A 17848-nucleotide genomic window follows, 5' to 3' on the forward strand; every position below is an offset into this window, starting at 1 on the left:
CCTGTAACCCTTCATTGCCATCTACCAGGTACCAATGATTTCCGTGTGCAAAGCATTTCTAGATAATAGAACGATCAGATAAGACTTCTGTGGCGAGACGGGGAGGTCTTATCCCAGAGACTGCGTGTGGGAGGATAAAAACGTAAGACGACATCACAAGATAAATGTCAGCGACAACCAGGAGCACAATGTCACGGTATACAGTGAATGCTAGTCCTATTTGATATACAGTGTGTATATATAATAAATATTTTACACATCCATACTAATACACTACTAGAAAATAAAATTAAAAAAATTTGGAAAAAACTTTAAAGGGCACCTGTCAGCAGATTTGTCCCTATGAAACTGGCCGACAAAAAAAGAAGTTTAAATATATGCAAATGAGCCTCTAGGAGCCTATAGGCTCAGCTCTCTCTGCAACTGCTGCGCCCTCTGCACTTTGACAGAGACAAGCAGTGCAAGAGTCATCAAATGTCTGGCCCTGTCAATGAAAGTGCAGAGGGCGCAGCAGTTGCAGAGAGAGCTGAGCCTTTAGGTGTAACGGCAACACCTCCATTGCTATAAGGGGCTCAGTTGCCTATAGTAAAACATTTTTCTCAGCAATGTGGGCACATATGTACATGCGACCAACACAGATGCCTTCAGCTGCCAAGTGCACAAGTAAGAAGGCCAGCCAGTGTCATGGGTGCAAATCTGCTGACAGATGCCCTTTAATGCAATTAAGATGAGACTGACAAAGTGTAAACTGTTAGCAGTGCTCAGTCTGTGATCACACAACCAAGGTGGTCCTTCTCATTGTCCGCCATTGTATAACTATACTACTAGAATGGAACACATACCTCGCTGAGAAAATCACTGCATAAGCACCGCGCTGTTCTAGGGCTTTACACAAGTGTATCCTGCAACATTCATTACAGTGGAACATTTTCCTTTCTGCCCAGCTAAGGCCGAGTTCACAGCAGCATTCAGCCTTTCCGTTCTCCTGCTCAGTGCCGAATCCGGAAAGGACGGATTCGGCACATAACTGAGCCGAATGGAGCCTACGGACCCCATAGACTATAATGGGGTCCGTTAGGTTTTCTGCGCGCACAACTTTTGTCTCCACTCCAAAATCATCTTCTGCGCAGAAACCTAACGGACCCCATTATAGTCTATGGGGTCCGTAGGCTCCATTCGGCTCAGTTATGTGCCGAATCCGTCCTTTCCGGATTCGGCACTGAGCAGGAGAACGGAAAGGCTGAAAGCTGATGTGAACTCAGGCTTAAGAGGGGTTATCTGGTAGTTCGATATAGATGGCCTATCCTCAGCATAGGTCATCAATATCAGACCAGTGGAGGGGTCTGACTCCCGGTACCCCCGCTGATCACCTGTAGAACGCTTAGGCCTCTTCCTGCGTCATTGATGTCACGTTCATCGGTCACATGGCCTAGCTGGGCTGCAATACCAAGAACAGCCACTATACAATGTACAGCGCTGTGCTTGGTGAGCTGTGCTTGGTGAGCTGTGAATAGACAGAGCTCTGGTGAGCGCCGCAGTCTCTGCAAACAACTGTTAGGCAGGAGAGGCGGAAGTCGGACCCTTGCCGATCTGATAATGATGACCTATCCCGAAGATAGACCATCAATATCAAATTCCTGGATAACCCCTTTAACACAGGGAGCCAGGAGGTCATGCATGCAAGACGCTGGCAGTGGTCTCCATTCATTTCAGGATTCTCGCTCAGTTGGTCGCGTTCACCAAGAGACATTTGCTCTTCATATCACACATGAAGCACGCTTGTGTCACTTGTGAGCCCATCGTAAGGCTGGCCGATTCTCACTCCACTAGTTCTCTCTTTTACTATTCTCACATCAAAAGAAAACACCAGAGACGGAAACTGTAGTCCACGGGCAGAACGTTTCTACAGGCAGTTTAGATGGAAAGAAGTAAAGCTCATGTACTAAAAGGGGCACGTTTAGGGCGTATTCTCACGACCCAGGAGGGTGCCACATGCATGGTCAGATGCTATACAAGTTTGAGTGTGAGTTGGCACGCTTTGCAATGTGGTGCTTGAACATGCAAGGTTTACAGATGAAACCTATTTTAAAAATTGCCTTCAAATGCAAAAAGGAGCCCAGAAATCCCATAACATTCATAAAGTGATGCCGGTGGCTTTGCCATGTGCCACGCTACCAGCCTGTGAGGATATAGTCTTTTTAAAGGCCATAGATAAGAGAAATGCAGCCTTTATATATTCAATATTTCAGTTTTGATAAAGAATCGCTGAGGTGGAAGCAGCTCTCCTTCCAACAGGGCGATATTTCGTTCTACCAGACAGGTAAGTAGCATTGCTGGTGTCAGTAGAAGAGCGACCGGCTCTTACTGGTGCAATATGGGCCTCGTGTGGATCAGCGAGGGACCACGGTCATTTTGAGCAGGCTAGAACCATATTATGCACTTAAAAGTCACTGATTTTCCTTCATTTGAGTTCTCTGAAAAGTGAGAAGTCCGGTTACAGCAGACCAGTGGGATGCTAGGAACGCAGAAAAAGTTCACAGCTCCCCCTGTGGGCAGGAGGAATTCTCTACAGGAGATGACTGTTCAACTTGTCCCATGGGCATGATCATTGCCAATTTACCGCCTGAATCATCTGAGCAATGCAGAATTGTTTAATAAAGGCTACAGTAACATCTACCAAAAGCAAAGCAAATACATACATACTTCTAGTGTGTGCACTTATTACTATACAGATGGAATAAGCCTTAAAAAAAAAAAAAAAAGAAAGAATTATATAGGGCAGTGGTGGTGACCTATGGCATGGGTTCAACCTCAGCGCAGTGTAAATGTGCCCTCAGTCTCTTAGGTTAAAATCCATAAAATTCTTGTTAGGAGGCGATGGTCAAACAGGCAAGAAATCACGGGTAACTGTATCCTCAGCCTTACTAACCCACATGACCTGATAACAGGTCACAATGTCCTCCGATAGGCTGACTCTACTTTTAATTAAGTGACGGCTCGGGTTTCGGTCATGGATAATAAAGTATAGGGTTTCTCGGAGGCAGAGGTTGGAGCGCTATGAACAGTCCATTGTATTTCACCTACACGCCAAACCATAACAGACTGTCTGCTTCATGTTACATACAAGTGCTACTAAATCACACAAAGCACTGAGGGACAAATGCCAAGTGTCACAACCCCCACCAGAAGAGGACCATGCCATCTACAATAAAGTAAAATCTCAGGTCAATGATCAAATATAATTTTGAATTCAAATATGTTAAAAAAAAATATATATCTGTAAATAAGATTTTGCGCTATGGTCTCATGTTTAATAATTTATTTAGCCCTTTCACTTTCTGGGGAAGCTGAATAAAATATAGTATAGTTCCGTCAAGGGATAGTATGGGACAATTATCACTCAGCAAAATAATAGCTAATGCATTATATTAACTTAAAGGGAACACGTCATCAACTTTATGCTGCCCACACTAACGGCAGCATAAAGTACTGACAGGCGAGTTGATTTCAGAAGTTGGCAATTTAAAAGTTAAAAGTAAGCGGTTGCCGAGAACCCACATCACAATCATTACAGACTGGGCCTGGAGAAGAGTCACAACCACCTGAGAAGAGTCCTGGTTATTCCTGCTCTCCTGCCCACCTGCTGATGACTGACCGTCTTCTACCTAGTTTTCTCCCTTTCTCTCTAGGAGAGAACTGCCAATCATCAGCAGGTGGGTGAGAGCAGGAGATTAGGAATAACCAGGACTCTTCTCAGGCAGATTTGCAGATTTTCAAGGCCTGGGCTGCAATGATTATGATGCTGGTTCTCAGCAACCACTGACTTTTAGCTCCTGAGTGACATCGCTGACATCAGCATTTCTGTCACTATTTTATGAGATCAGCATAAAGTTGATGACAGGTTCCCTTTAACAGGGCTTAACAAATTGCAGATTTAGGAGCCAATTTAAAGAGGTTGTCCAATGTTACCATTCTACGGCAACGAAGGGGCAAAGAGGGGGGTAAAATAGAGGGATCAGGACTTTGCCTTACTAACAGTTTTTACTGGACAGAACAGTGTGGTAGATTATGCCAACGTCGGAGGAAATGAGATGGAAATTAACAGCATGCAGATTAAATGGAGTCCAAAAGGTGAATCCTTTGGACTCCATCTGCCCCACTGAAGTGAATGGATCTGTCATGGTGTACAACTCTGAACACAGTTTTCGGGTGTTCAAATGTATGTCCCGATGACAAGACTGAACCTGGCCTAAAAGGTTTTGCATTGTATAACCAAAAGAAAATTTTTCTATACTTTGTATATCCCTTCCTCACAGATATCTGCCTGTGGTATTTGAATTGTAATTAAAGGGGTACTCCAGTTTTTAGATATCAGATCGGTGGGGGTCCGGCACCCCATTGATCAGCTTTAGTCGGCAGTCACCGACTACAGAAACTAAAGAATGGATGGAGCGGGAAGCACAAGGTTCCATCCACTGTCCAGCAGCTGTGCTCCCATTCTGAGCTGCAGTACACGGTCACATTCACTGCGGCGACTACCCGTGCCGTGGAGAGCCTCTTGTAAAAGAGATTCCTTTTACTTTTAGTGCTTTGTGGGGATTGTGGACTTTTTTGTTGAGATGCGCTTCTGCAGATCTAGTATATCTAATGGTAACACCCATTTGAATATTTCTGAGAAATATGAGGGATTACAACAAGACAGGGTCATAGAAAAGACAACCTGGAAGCAGCATTCCCATACTTTGAAGGCTGGATGAGCTTAGACACTGAAGGTCCTGCCACCCGCATATATATCTCATGAGATGAATATGATATACCTTTATCTGGTGCAAAATGATAGAATTGCTTCTCATGAATGAGGCCCTGCATGAGAAGGTAAACCAAAAAGACAGGAAGCAGATGGGCTGGCTGTAGCAACCAATCAGATCACTGCTTTCATTTTCTAACCTGCCCTGGAACCAATGAGAGCTCAGATGTGACCGGTTTCTAAACTGACCGCTAGCTGCCAACATAAACGGAGAAAATGGCACATCAAGTAGTACAATGGTAGATGACAAACGTTTTCTGGCGTTATAAGACATGGCCGCCTTGAAGGAGACCGATCGACAGCCACTTGATGGACATTACAGGGGAAGTATAGCAGAAGTGTAACAGGCTGCCAGCGAGGAGACACCTCTGTGGTGGCGTCAATGACAGATGCAACACATATTTACTTGAGACTGGTCAGTAAACTGTTCTTCTCCAGGATATCCTGGTACATTATCATGAGTCACAATTTACAATGACATCTCATCCAGACATACAAAGTTCAATCACAAGCAGCGCCTCTAATCAGTAAGGAAAATGGCATATGGTGCCTCCAGAAAATACACAATAAAAAATGCAAACAAATGAAAAATGTAAAATGACCCAAACACCAATAGATGTATCCTTCACCAAGTCTCAGACGGTAATCTTTATTCCTTCCTTCATTTTCAGACCCCCTAAAATTCAGTTTACAACCCACTCCTAGTTACAGACAATTCACATGTGAACATGTCCTTCCCAATAATAGCTGTTGGATGTGATGCCTGTGCGTTTTCATTTTAAAAATAAAATAAAAAAAATTCTGTTCCGGCTTTCACCACAGATTTTTTTTTTTTTATATATTTTTGTATTTTTATTTATTTTTTACTTTTTATTTAGTAACTATTTTCCCCTTTAGGGGGATCTTTTAATCCCTTGTCCTATTCAAGCTAATAGAGCTCTATCAGGGTGAATAGGACCTCACACTCTCCCTGCTGCCCTGGGCTTTGTGCACACATCAGCAGGGAGCTGACCATGGCAGCCAGGGCTTCAGAAGCTTCCTGGCTGCCATGGTAACCGATCGGAGCCCCAGGATTACACTGCTGGGGCTCCGATCACAAGTTGCCACTGCACCACCAATGAGGACGACGGGAGGGGACCCTGTGGCCACCAATGATTTTAATACTGGGGGATGGGGGGGCCGCGCCACCAATGTTTTTAATACTGGGAAGGGCGCACTGCAACACCAATGATAATTAACGTTTAAGGCTACTTTCACACTAGCGTTCGGCTGTCCGCTCGTGAGCTCCGTTTGAAGGGGCTCACGAGCGGACCCGAACGCTTCCGTCCAGCCCTGATGCAGTATGAATGGATGCGGATCCGCTCAGACTGCATCAGTCTGGCGGCGTTCAGCCTCCGCTCCGCTCGCCTCCGCACGGACAGGCGGACAGCTGAACGCTGCTTGCAGCGTTCGGGTGTCCGCCTGGCCGTGCGGATCCGTCCAGACTTACAATGTAAGTCAATGGGGACGGATCCGTTTGAAGATGCCACAATATGGCTCAAGCTTCAAGCGGATCCGTCCCCCATTGACTTTACATTGAAAGTCTGGACGGATCCGTCCGAGGCTATTTTCACACTTAGCTTTTATATGCCAATATAATGCAGACTGATCCGTTCTGAACGGAGCCTCCGTCTGCATTATTATGATCGGATCCGTTCAGAACGGATCCGATCGAACGCTAGTGTGAAAGTAGCCTAATACAGAAGGCGGGTGTGTCGGCGGAGGAATCACACAGGGAGCTGCAATCAGCGGCAGCAGTTAACCCCTCAGGTGCGGTACCTGAGGGGTTAACTGCCGCTGATCGCAGCTTCCTGTCATATAGGCTGGGCACCGCCTCCTGTATTTGTATTAGACGTTAATCATCATTGGTGGCGCAGTGAACCCGCCCCTCCTCCGCCCATCTGTCCTCATTGGCAGCGCAGAACAGGGGGAGGGAGAGAGCGACTCCTCCTCCTCTGTGCTGCTGAGGGAACATGGCGCGCTGAAAGCAGCTCATGTTCTGTGATAGCGCACTGGACGCGTTATCGGCAAGGTTAGATGCTGATACCGATAACTTAGAAAATCATGAATATCAGCCGATAACTCCGATAATCGGTCGATCCCTACTTCAGACCCTTTCACTTTTTTCACATTATGTTGTGCTAAAATAAAATTAAAGCCCCCACCCCTTAATCTGCATTTGATACACAGTAATAAAAATGTGAAAACAGAAGTTTAAAAATTTTTGCAATTAAAAAGGTAAATTTTACATTTTGAATGGACCTAAATATTCTAACTTCGGCACTTGACATTTAGCTCTGGGGGTCTTCGATTTCTCTTGATCAAGTTTGAGATGTTTCTACATCTTGACTGGAGTCACATGTAGTAAATTCAGTTGACTGGACATGATTTGGAAAGACACCCGTCTATATAAAGGTCTCACAGCTGATAATGCATAGCAGAGCAAAAACCAAGCCATAATGAGGAAAGAACTGTCTGGAGGTACATATCTGGTGAAGGGTACAAAAATATTCTGCTGTACTGAAAGTTCCCAAGAGCACATTGGTCTACATAAATAGAAGATGTTTGGAACAACCAGGACTCTTCATAGAGCTGGCCGCCCATCCAAACCAAGTTATTGGGGGGAGAAGGGCCTTGGTAAGAGAGGCGACAAAGAACCCAATGTTCATTCTGGCTGAGTTCCAAAGATCCTGAATGTCAACCATCACTGCAGCAATCCACTAATCTGGGCTTTATGACAGTAGTCGGAAAGAAGCCTTTCCTCAATTAAAAACACACGAAAGCCCACCTATAGCTTGCAAGAAAGGGCCTAAAGGACGCGCAGACATTTTTACACCAGGGTTATCATCCAGCTTCAATTGAAGAGCAGATCATAAGAGCCACCAAAATCCCCAGAAGTCAACAACTTCTCCAATACAATGAAAAGAAACAGAACTAGCGCGTACCTCTGGTTGTGACCTACAACTAGAGGTACTGACAAAAACTGCCCAAAAAAAATAATTACATCATGTCCTAAGGATGATCGACTAAAAACAGTCTTCCCAGATCCCCCTTTACTAGCCTACCGACAACCTCCAAATCTAAGGAACATTCTGATCAAGTTCAAGGCCATGTACCACAGAAAAGTTCACAGTTCAGAAAGAAACCAGTCTGTAGGTATAATAATGCAGAGGTATTATAAAGGCTATGTTTTAGGGTGGAATTCTGTGACTACTGACATGTACCACAGAAAAAGGAACCCATCCCTGTAATATAAGAAGATGCAAAACCTGTTCCCATATAATGACAACAGATCAGGATCCCCAACACACAGCAGGACTATAAGATCCCTGGGACATTCACATGTTCTACATCTAATGTTCTTCATCTGATTCTCTGCACTAAATGTCCTGTTGGAGGCCTCTACGTTGGAGAAACAGGACAAAAAAACAATGCAAGGATGAGGTCCCATCGCGAAACAATAAAGAGAAGAAGCTGCACTTTCTTGTGGCTAAGCATTTCTGTAGCCCAGACACAATGAAGAACACATGAAAGTTCTCATATTAACCACTTCAGCCCCGCTAGGTGAAACCCCCTTCATGACCAGAGCACTTTTTACACTTCGGCACTACACTACTTTCACCGTTTATCGCTCGGTCATGCAACTTACCATACAAATGAATTTTACCTCCTTTTCTTCTCACTAATAGAGCTTTCATTGGGTGGTATTTCATTGCTGCTGGCATTTTTACTTTTTTGTTATTAATCAAAATGTAACGTTTTTTTTGCAAAAAAATGACATTTTTCACTTTCAGCTGTAAAATTTTGCAAAAAAAAACGACATCCATATATAAATTTTTCGCCAAATTTATTGTTCTACATGTCTTTGATAAAAAAAAAATGTTTGGGCAAAAAAAAAATGGTTTGGGTAAAAGTTATAGCATTTACAAACTATGGTACAAAAATGTGAATTTCCGCTTTTTGAAACAGCTCTGACTTTCTGAGCACCTGTCATGATTCCTGAGGTTCTACAATGCCCAAACAGTAGAAAACCCCCACAAATGACCCCATTTCGGAAAGTAGACACCCTAAGGTATTCGCTGATGGGCATAGTGAGTTCATAGAACTTTTTATTTTTTGTCACAAGTTAGCGGAAAATGATGATGATTTTTATTTATTTATTTTTTCTTACAAAGTCTCATATTCCACTAACTTGCGACAAAAAATAAAAAATTCTAGGAACTCGCCATGCCCCTCACGGAATACCTTGGAGTGTCTTCTTTCCAAAATGGGGTCACTTGTGGGGTAGTAATATTGCCCTGGCAATTTAGGGGCCCAAATGTGTGAGAAGAACTTTGCAATCAAAATGTGTAAAAAATGACCGGTGAAATCCAAAAGGTGCACTTTGGAATATGTGCCCCTTTGCCCACCTTGGCAGCAAAAAAGTGTGACACATCTGGTATCGCCGTACTCAGGAGAAGTTGGGGAATGTGTTTTGGGGTGTCATTTTACATATACCCATGCTGGGTGAGAAAAATATCTTGGTCAAAAGCCAACTTTGTATAAAAAAAATTGGAAAAGTTGTCTTTTGCCAAGATATTTCTCTCATCCAGCATGGTTATATGTAAAATGGCACCCCAAAACACATTCCCCAACTTCTTCTGAGTACGGCGATACCAGATGTGTCACACTTTTTTGCTGCCAAGGTGGGCAAAGGGGCACATATTCCAAAGTGCACCTTTCAGATTTTGCAGGCCATTTTTTACACATTTTGATTGCAAGGTACTTCTCACACATTTGGGCCCCTAAATTGCCAGGGCAGTATAACTACGCCACAAGTGACCCCATTTTGGAAAGAAGACACCCCAAGGTATTCCGTGAGGGGCATGGCGAGTTCCTAGAATTTTTATTTTTTGTCGCAAGTTAGTGGAATATGAGACTTTGTAAGGAAAAAAGAAAAAAAAAGAAAAATCATCATTTTCCGCTAACTTGTGACAAAAAATAAAAAATTCTAGGAACTCGCCGTGCCCCTCACGGAATACCTTGGGGTGTCTTCTTTCCAAAATGGGGTCACTTGTGGCGTAGTTATACTGCCCTGGCAATTTAGGGGCCCAAATGTGTAAGAAGTACCTTGCAATCAAAATGTGTAAAAAATGGCCTGCAAAATCCGAAAGGTGCACTTTGGAATATGTGCCCCTTTGCCCACCTTGGCTGCAAAAAAGTGTCACACATCTGGTATCGCCGTACTCAGGAGAAGTTGGGCAATGTGTTTTGGGGTGTCATTTTACATATACCCATGCTGGGTGAGAGAAATATCTTGGCAAAAGACAACTTTTCCCATTTTTTTATACAAAGTTGGCATTTGACCAAGATATTTTTCTCACCCAGCATGGGTATATGTAAAATGACACCCCAAAACACATTCCCCAACTTCTCCTGAGTACGGCGATACCACATGTGTGACACTTTTTTGCAGCCTAGATGCGCAAAGGGGCCCAAATTCCTTCTAGGAGGGCATTTTTAGACATTTGGATCCCAGACTTCTTCTCACACTTTCGGGCCCCTAAAAAGCCAGGGCAGTATAAATACCCCACATGTGACCCCACTTTGGAAAGAAGACACCCCAAGGTATTCAATGAGGGGCATGGCGAGTTCCTAGAATTTTTTTTTTTTTTGCATAAGTTAGCGGATATTGATTTTTTTGTTTGTTTTTTTTCTCACAAAGTCTCACTTTCCGCTAACTTAGGACAAAAATTTCAATCTTTCATGGACTCAATATGCCCCTCACGGAATACCTTGGGGTGTCTTCTTTCCGAAATGGGGTCACATGTGGGGTATTTATACTGCCCTGGCTTTTTAGGGGCCCTAAAGCGTGAGAAGAAGTCTGGAATATAAATGTCTAAAAATGTTTACGCATTTGGATTCCGTGAGGGGTATGGTGCGTCCATGTGAGATTTTATTTTTTGACACAAGTTAGTGGAATATGAGACTTTGTAAGAAAAAACAAAAACAAAAAACAAAAAATTTCCGCTAACTTGTGCCAAAAAAAATGTCTGAATGGAGCCTTGGGGGGGGTGATCAATGACAGGGGGGTGATCACCCATATAGACTCCCTGATCACCCCCTGTCATTGATCACCCCCCCTGTAAGGCTCCATTCAGACATCCGCATGATTTTTTACGGATCCATGGATACATGTATCGGATCCACAGAACGCATGCGGACGTCTGAATGGAGCCTTACAGGGGGGTTATCAATGACAGGGGGTGATCAGGGTAATCAGGGTGATCACCCCCCTGTCACTGATCACCCCCCCTGTAAGGCTCCATTCAGACATCCGCATGATTTTTTACGGATCCATGGATACATGTATCGGATCCACAGAACGCATGCGGACGTCTGAATGGAGCCTTACAGGGGGGTTATCAATGACAGGGGGTGATCAGGGTAATCAGGGTGATCACCCCCCTGTCACTGATCACCCCCCCTGTAAGGCTCCATTCAGACATCCGCATGATTTTTTACGGATCCATGGATACATGGATCGGATCCACAGAACGCATGCGGACGTCTGAATGGAGCCTTACAGGGGGGTTATCAATGACAGGGGGGTGATCAGGGAGTGTATATGGGTGATCACCCGCCTGTCAGGCTCCATTCAGACGTCCGCATGTGTTTTGCGGATCCGATCCATGTATCCATGGATCCGTAAAAATCATGCGGACGTCTGAATGGAGCCTTACAGGGGAGTGATCAATGACAGGGGGGTGATCAGGGAGTGTATATGGGTGATCACCCGCCTGTCATTGATCACCCCCCTGTAAGGCTCCATTCAGACGTCCGTATGCTTTTTGCGGATCCGATCCATGTATCCGTGGATCCGTAAAAATCATACGGACGTCTGAACGGAGCCTGACAGGGGGGTGATCAATGACAGGGCGGTGATCAATGACAGGGGGGTGATCAGGGAGTTTATATGGGGTGATCATGGGTGATCAGGGGTTTATAAGGGGTTAATAAGTGACGGGGGGGGGGGGTGTAGTGTAGTGTGGTGTGACTGTACTGACCTACCTGAGTCCTCTGGTGGTCGATCCTAACAAAAGGGACCACCAGAGGACCAGGTAGGAGGTATATTAGACGCTGTTATGAAAACAGCGTCTAATATACCTGTTAGGGGTTAAAAAATTCGGATCTCCAGCCTGCCAGCGAGCGATCGCCGCTGGCAGGCTGGAGATCCACTCGCTTACCTTCCGTTCCTGTGAGCGCGCGCGCCTGTGTGCGCGCGTTCACAGGAAATCTCGCGTCTCGCGAGATGACGCATATATGCGTGACTGTGCGCCAGCCTGCCACCTCCGGAACGCACATGTGCGTTAGGCGGTCCGGAGGTGGTTAAAAAGGTAACTTCAAATCCCAAAGACCTAGAAGAATACAAATTTATAACACTGCTTGACACTTTGAATACAGGACTGAATTTGTCCCTGGGATTTATGACATACTACAAGATCTAAAGAGTCTTCTATAGACATAGTTGGGGCACCAGGTCTGAGATAACATCAATTTAGAGACCATAAAACTTTCACACCCCTTATCTGTAAGATAATTAAGGACTCATTCTCAAGATCTTTGATATGTTGTTCTGTTATTTTTTCAATGGTCCATTCATTCCCCCCATGTCTCTGTTCTTGTATTGTATATACACACTGCCTGTCCAAAAAAAAAACAAGTCGCCACCTGGATTTAACTAAGCAAATAGTTATGAGCCTCCTATTGGATAATTACTGCCTGGGCGATTATATTTCAGCTGGCAACAAGTTATTTAACCCCTACTGGTGCAATGAGTTGCTTCTCATTTTTTAAACAACCATGTCCAAAGACACATCTCGTGGTCGTGGAAAAGATGTCAGTCTGAGAAGGGTCAAAATCATTGGTATGCATCAAGCAGAGAAAACATCTAAGGAGATTGCAGAAACTACTAAAATTGGGCTAAGAACTGTCCAACGCATTATTAAAAACTGGAAGGATAGTGGGGACCCATCGTATTCGAGGAAGAAATGTGGCGGGAAAAAAATCCTGAATGATCGTGATCAGCGATCACTTAAACGTTTGGTGAAATCAAATCGAAGAAAAACAGTAGAACTCAGGGCTATGTTTAATAGTGAAAGTAAGAGCATTTCCACACGCACAATGCGAAGGGAACTCAAGGGATTGGGACTGAACAGCTGTGTAGCCGTAAGAAAAGCACTAATCAGTGAGGCAAACCAGAAGAAAAGGATTCAATTTACTAGAGAGCATAAAGATTGGACTCTGGAGCAATGGAAGAAGGTCATGTGGTCTGATGAGTCCAGATTTACCCTGTTCCAGAGTGATGGGTGCATCAGGGTAAGAAGAGAGGCAGATGAAGTGATGCACCCATCATGCCTAGTGCCTACTGTACAAGCCTGTGGGGGCAGTGCCATGATCTGGGGTTGCTGCAGTTGGTCAGGTCTAGGTTCAGCAACAGTATTTGCTCCAAGAATGAGGTCAGCTGACTACCTGAACATACTGAATGACCAGGTTATTCCATCAATGGATTTTTTCTTCCCTGATGGCACGGGCATATTCCAAGATGACAATGCCAGGATTCATCGGGCTCAAATTGTGAAAGAGTGGTTCAGGGAGCATGAGACATCATTTTCACACATGGATTGGCCACCACAGAGTCCAGACCTTAACCCCATTGAGAATCATATTTTTTTTGGACAGGCAGTGTATATTGCTGTTTCTTCATATATTCTTGTAGTACGCCTGATGAAGGGACTGGTGATGTCTCGAAAGCGCGCTATGTAACATCATTACTTCTATTTTTTGTTAGTCATTAAAAGGTATCAAACCTGCAATACTCTTATTTTGTTTCTCTTAATGAGAGCACTATACTCGTTTTCTAGTGGCTAACACGGTACCAGACTTTTTCCTTTTTCTTTTGAACTGTACATGTTTAATGCTTTGAAAGAACAGGTGTTCAAGCCTGTTTTCTCAGTGCAACTTTGGCCACTAATTTGGCTTTTATAGGGCAAAGTCTTGGTTCCTTTTCATTTTTTTTTTTTTACTTGCTATGTTTGTCTATGACCAATAAAATCTGGAATCATACCTTGAACATCATACCAGTGTGCCCCATTGGTAATCCCATCTGGAAAAAACTCCTCTTCTTCACCCTTGCAGCTTGGGTGCCCAGTCTTCATTATGGGGTGGTTAGATGCATAAGCCTTGGCCAGGTACTGGAAAACTTTGTCATCTGAAGACTTGCTGTAGAATCCTGTTTCCATGTGACTGCTGGAGTCATCATAAGGATAACTGGCCACAACTGAGCCACCGTGAAGGTTTCCAGAAAGTACAAATCTGGAGGGAATGCAAAAAAAATAAAAATTTAAAGTATTTTAAATGTATGTAATAGAACGTAGCCTGGTGGCACTATGAAAATAAAGTACTGATCCAGACTCTTCATCTGCAGTACATGAGTAGGACACCTTAAGGGGTTTGACCCATTACAGACACGTATCCCCTATTCACAGGGATAGGGGATAAGTGTCTGATTGGTGGGGGTCTGACCATTGGGCCCCTTCTAATAAAAGGAATGGAGGCCCTGCATTCCTCTGTTTGAATGGAGTAGCGGTCACACACCATTCAACACCCATGGAGTTCAATGGAGCAGCAGGGCACGTGTGACCACTGACACATTCAAACCCCCCATTCTCGTGATTGGAGAGGTCCCAGCCGATCAGACACATGCCCTACACTAGCCTGTGGACAATGGATGTTTTGAACGGGATAACCCCTTTGATCCAGTTGATAGACTCCCTTTGAAGCAAAGTTCACTGCATTAGATGGGGTTTTTCAAAAATATCTAGTGACACCAATGATGGGCGGACATCTCACCGATTGACGTCAAAGATCAGATATCTGTGTAAGACCTTAAACTCGCATATCCTTTAAATGTGCTTACAAATGGGCTTATTGCAAAACTAGACCAAGATGCGGTAAATGTAACAGGTTTCAAGTCTTGTCCCACTTGTGAAATTCCCTGTGAAGGTTCAGCAATAGGTCTGTGGTTTCCCCACCCAATTGTATACATTATTGTGGCGGTTTTTGGCTTCCTGTTCCATAAAAACTTAGAATAAAAACTTGTTGATAAGCTTTTTTCTATATGCAAAGGGGAAACTGTGCTCACCTCTTGTGCGTCATTGGAGTGATCTTAGAGGATTGTGTAAAGGGGGAGCTCAGATTGCTGCCGAAACCTAGCCTAGGTGGAAATAAGGATTGGACATGTTGGGGTCTCACCAGACCCATTCCCATCCCCCACTGAAATAATAAAAACGTTCGGCCAAGCTCAACATGCCCGTTTATTGGCGGGGGTCAGGGAACGTATGCTGGTGGCTTCATACAGGGGTCATCTAAAGAACCGCACCCAGAAGAGAGGGGATAAGAATCTAGCGAGTGGGGGAGGTTGACCACTTGGACCCCCATTGATCACAAGTAAGGGGGCTCAGTACTCCCCACTTGAATGGAGCGAGGGTCTCAGCAGTCAGAACCCCACTGATCAGAGACCTATCCCCATATCATGCAAAGTTAACACGTGTTGTTCATGGGATAACCCCTATCAAGGTTTTTTTTGAGATTTTTATACTGAGCTATCCTCATGATAGGTCATCAGTATTTAAATCGGTGAGGGTCCAACACCAAGGACCCCCACCAATCAGCGCCCCAGCCTTCTTAATGCCTTTCCCAGGCCAAGTGACATGTTCATTCATCACATGGCTTAAGAGCAGCTCAACTGAAGGGGGCTGAGCTGCAATATCAAGCACAGCCTCTATACAATGTATGGCGCTGTGCTTCGTAAGCACGGAGAAGGCCGTGGCGCTCACAGGAGTGCCGAAGCCTTTTTTAAAACAGTTGATCGTCAGGGGTCCCGTGTGTCGGACCTCCACCGATCAGATACTGATGATCTATCCAGAAGAGTCGCTCATGTGCGCATTCAGCCTTATGTCACTGCTGGAGATAGAGTGCACTGCTGCTCTCTTCCAAAAACAGCACCACAACTGTCCACAGGTTGTGTGTGGTATTGCAGCTCAGCTCTATCCACTACCAGAGATCACCAACATGCAGGTGTGGTGCTGTTTGTCAGACAAAGCGGCCATGTTTTTCTAATGCTGGAAATTCCTTAGAGGGGTTGTCTGACTTCAGCAATTGTCATTTATCATGTAGAGAAAGCAAGGCACTTACTAATGTATTGCGACTGTCCATATTGCATCCTTTGCTGGCTGGATTCATTTTTCCATCACATTATACACTGCTCGTTTCCATAGTTACGACCACCCTTCAATCCAGCAGCAGTGGTCATGCTTGCACACTATAGGAAAAACTGCCAGTCTATGTACATTCCCACGGTCCCAGCCTCCAGAGAGGCAAAGACCTTTTTCTATAGTGTGCAAACACAGCCACCGCAGATGGATAGCAGGGTGGTCTGTAACCATGGAAACAAGCAGTGTATGATGTGATGGAAAAATTATTCCAGCCGGCAAAGGAGGCAACATGGACAATCACAGTACATTAGTAAGTGCCTTGTATTAACTTCCTCTTCATAATAAATTCCATTTGCTGCAGTGAAACAAGTCCTTTAAGCCCTCCGTCACACAGTGTTATTTTCTGGCATTTTAAAAAGGTGAGGGTTTTTTTGAGTCATACCCGGGAGTATGCTGTGTAATAACAAAAACACACCACTGACACAGACTAAAAGCCCCAAACCAGAACCCATAGAGGCAGATTTACTAACCCAGATGCAGATTTATCGCAGTGGTTCAGGGGTAGTAACTTCTTACTACCTTTACACCAGCTACGGATGTAGCAGGGTTAACACACATGCTTTAGGAGACATGTAAATGCAACTAAATGTGTTAAGCAATTGCTTTTCAATGACTTTTGTTTCAAGATAACGCGATGAGTTAAGAAATTTGAGTTATGATTGTGTGCGTTACCCCTGCTACATCTGTAATGGTTAAAATTACTTTGTTACAAAATTTTGGCGCTGGTCAATGCATCTTAAGCCCCGCCCCCTGTACCGCTAAACCATACCGCAAACAGTATCTAAAACCATATCAACGGTGGTACAAGCATGCATGCCAGTTTATAGAGCAAATTAACACATTGCAGATTGTGTATATAAGAGAACATTTTTATGAAAAAAAGTCAACCCCCCCCCCCCCCCCCCCCAAAAAAAAAAAAGGGAAGAAAAATGTTGGTGATGCACTCGATAAAGCTCTTAAATGACGCACAGTAAAGGCTCATGCAGATGAACGCAAGCGCTTCGTGCCGTAGGTCTGAAATAGACGGGCACTGGCCGTGTGAACTCCGTGCTGCTGATGCCAGTATTCTCCTCTGCTCACGCCTCTTCATAACTGCAGCGGATCCACCGACACAGCAGGGGCTTTATTAAGACCAACGACTAAGGCTACTTTCACACTAGCGTTTTTGCTGGATCCGGCAGGGTTCAGCAAAAACGCTTCTGTTACTGATAATAAAACCGTCTGCATCTATTATGAATGGATCCGTACAGATAATACAACCGTCTGCATCTGTTATGAACGGATCCGGATGTATTATCTTTAACATAGCCAAGACGGATCCGTCATTAACTCCATTGAAAGTCAATGGGGGACAGATCCGCTTTCTATTGTGGCTGCGGTTTGCTCTCCGGTACGAAAACGGAACGGAATACATTTTGGAGCACTCTGTTCTGTTCAGTTACGTTTTGCCCCCATTGACAATGAATGGGGACAAAACGGAAGCGTTTTTTTCCGGTATTCAGACGCTATGACGGATCTCAATACCGGAAAATATTAACGCTAGTGTGAAAATAGTCTAAAACACCGCTCTTAATAAATGTGCCCGTTTGCTTTTTTTTTCTTAGGTGCAGAAACTGACCTGCCGTGCCGATTTTGAAATCTGCAGCATGTCAATTGTTTGTGTGTGTGTGTCTTTTTTTTTTTTTTT

The 17848-nt window shown here is 44.3% G+C and overlaps 1 protein-coding gene across 1 annotated transcript in view; it reads right to left on the reverse strand.

Moving 5' to 3' along the window:
• Window positions 1-17848, reverse strand: part of CPD (carboxypeptidase D) — a 79669-nt gene that overhangs the window by 50707 nt on the left and 11114 nt on the right. Inside the window, exon 2 of the mRNA XM_044283784.1 lies at window positions 13953-14200. Coding sequence (XP_044139719.1) covers window positions 13953-14200 — 248 coding nt within the window. The remainder of the gene's footprint in view (window positions 1-13952; window positions 14201-17848) is intronic.

The sequence above is a fragment of the Bufo gargarizans genome, chromosome 3 (genome assembly GCF_014858855.1).
Source record: "Bufo gargarizans isolate SCDJY-AF-19 chromosome 3, ASM1485885v1, whole genome shotgun sequence".
In the NCBI taxonomy this organism is placed as follows: Eukaryota; Metazoa; Chordata; class Amphibia; order Anura; family Bufonidae; genus Bufo; species Bufo gargarizans.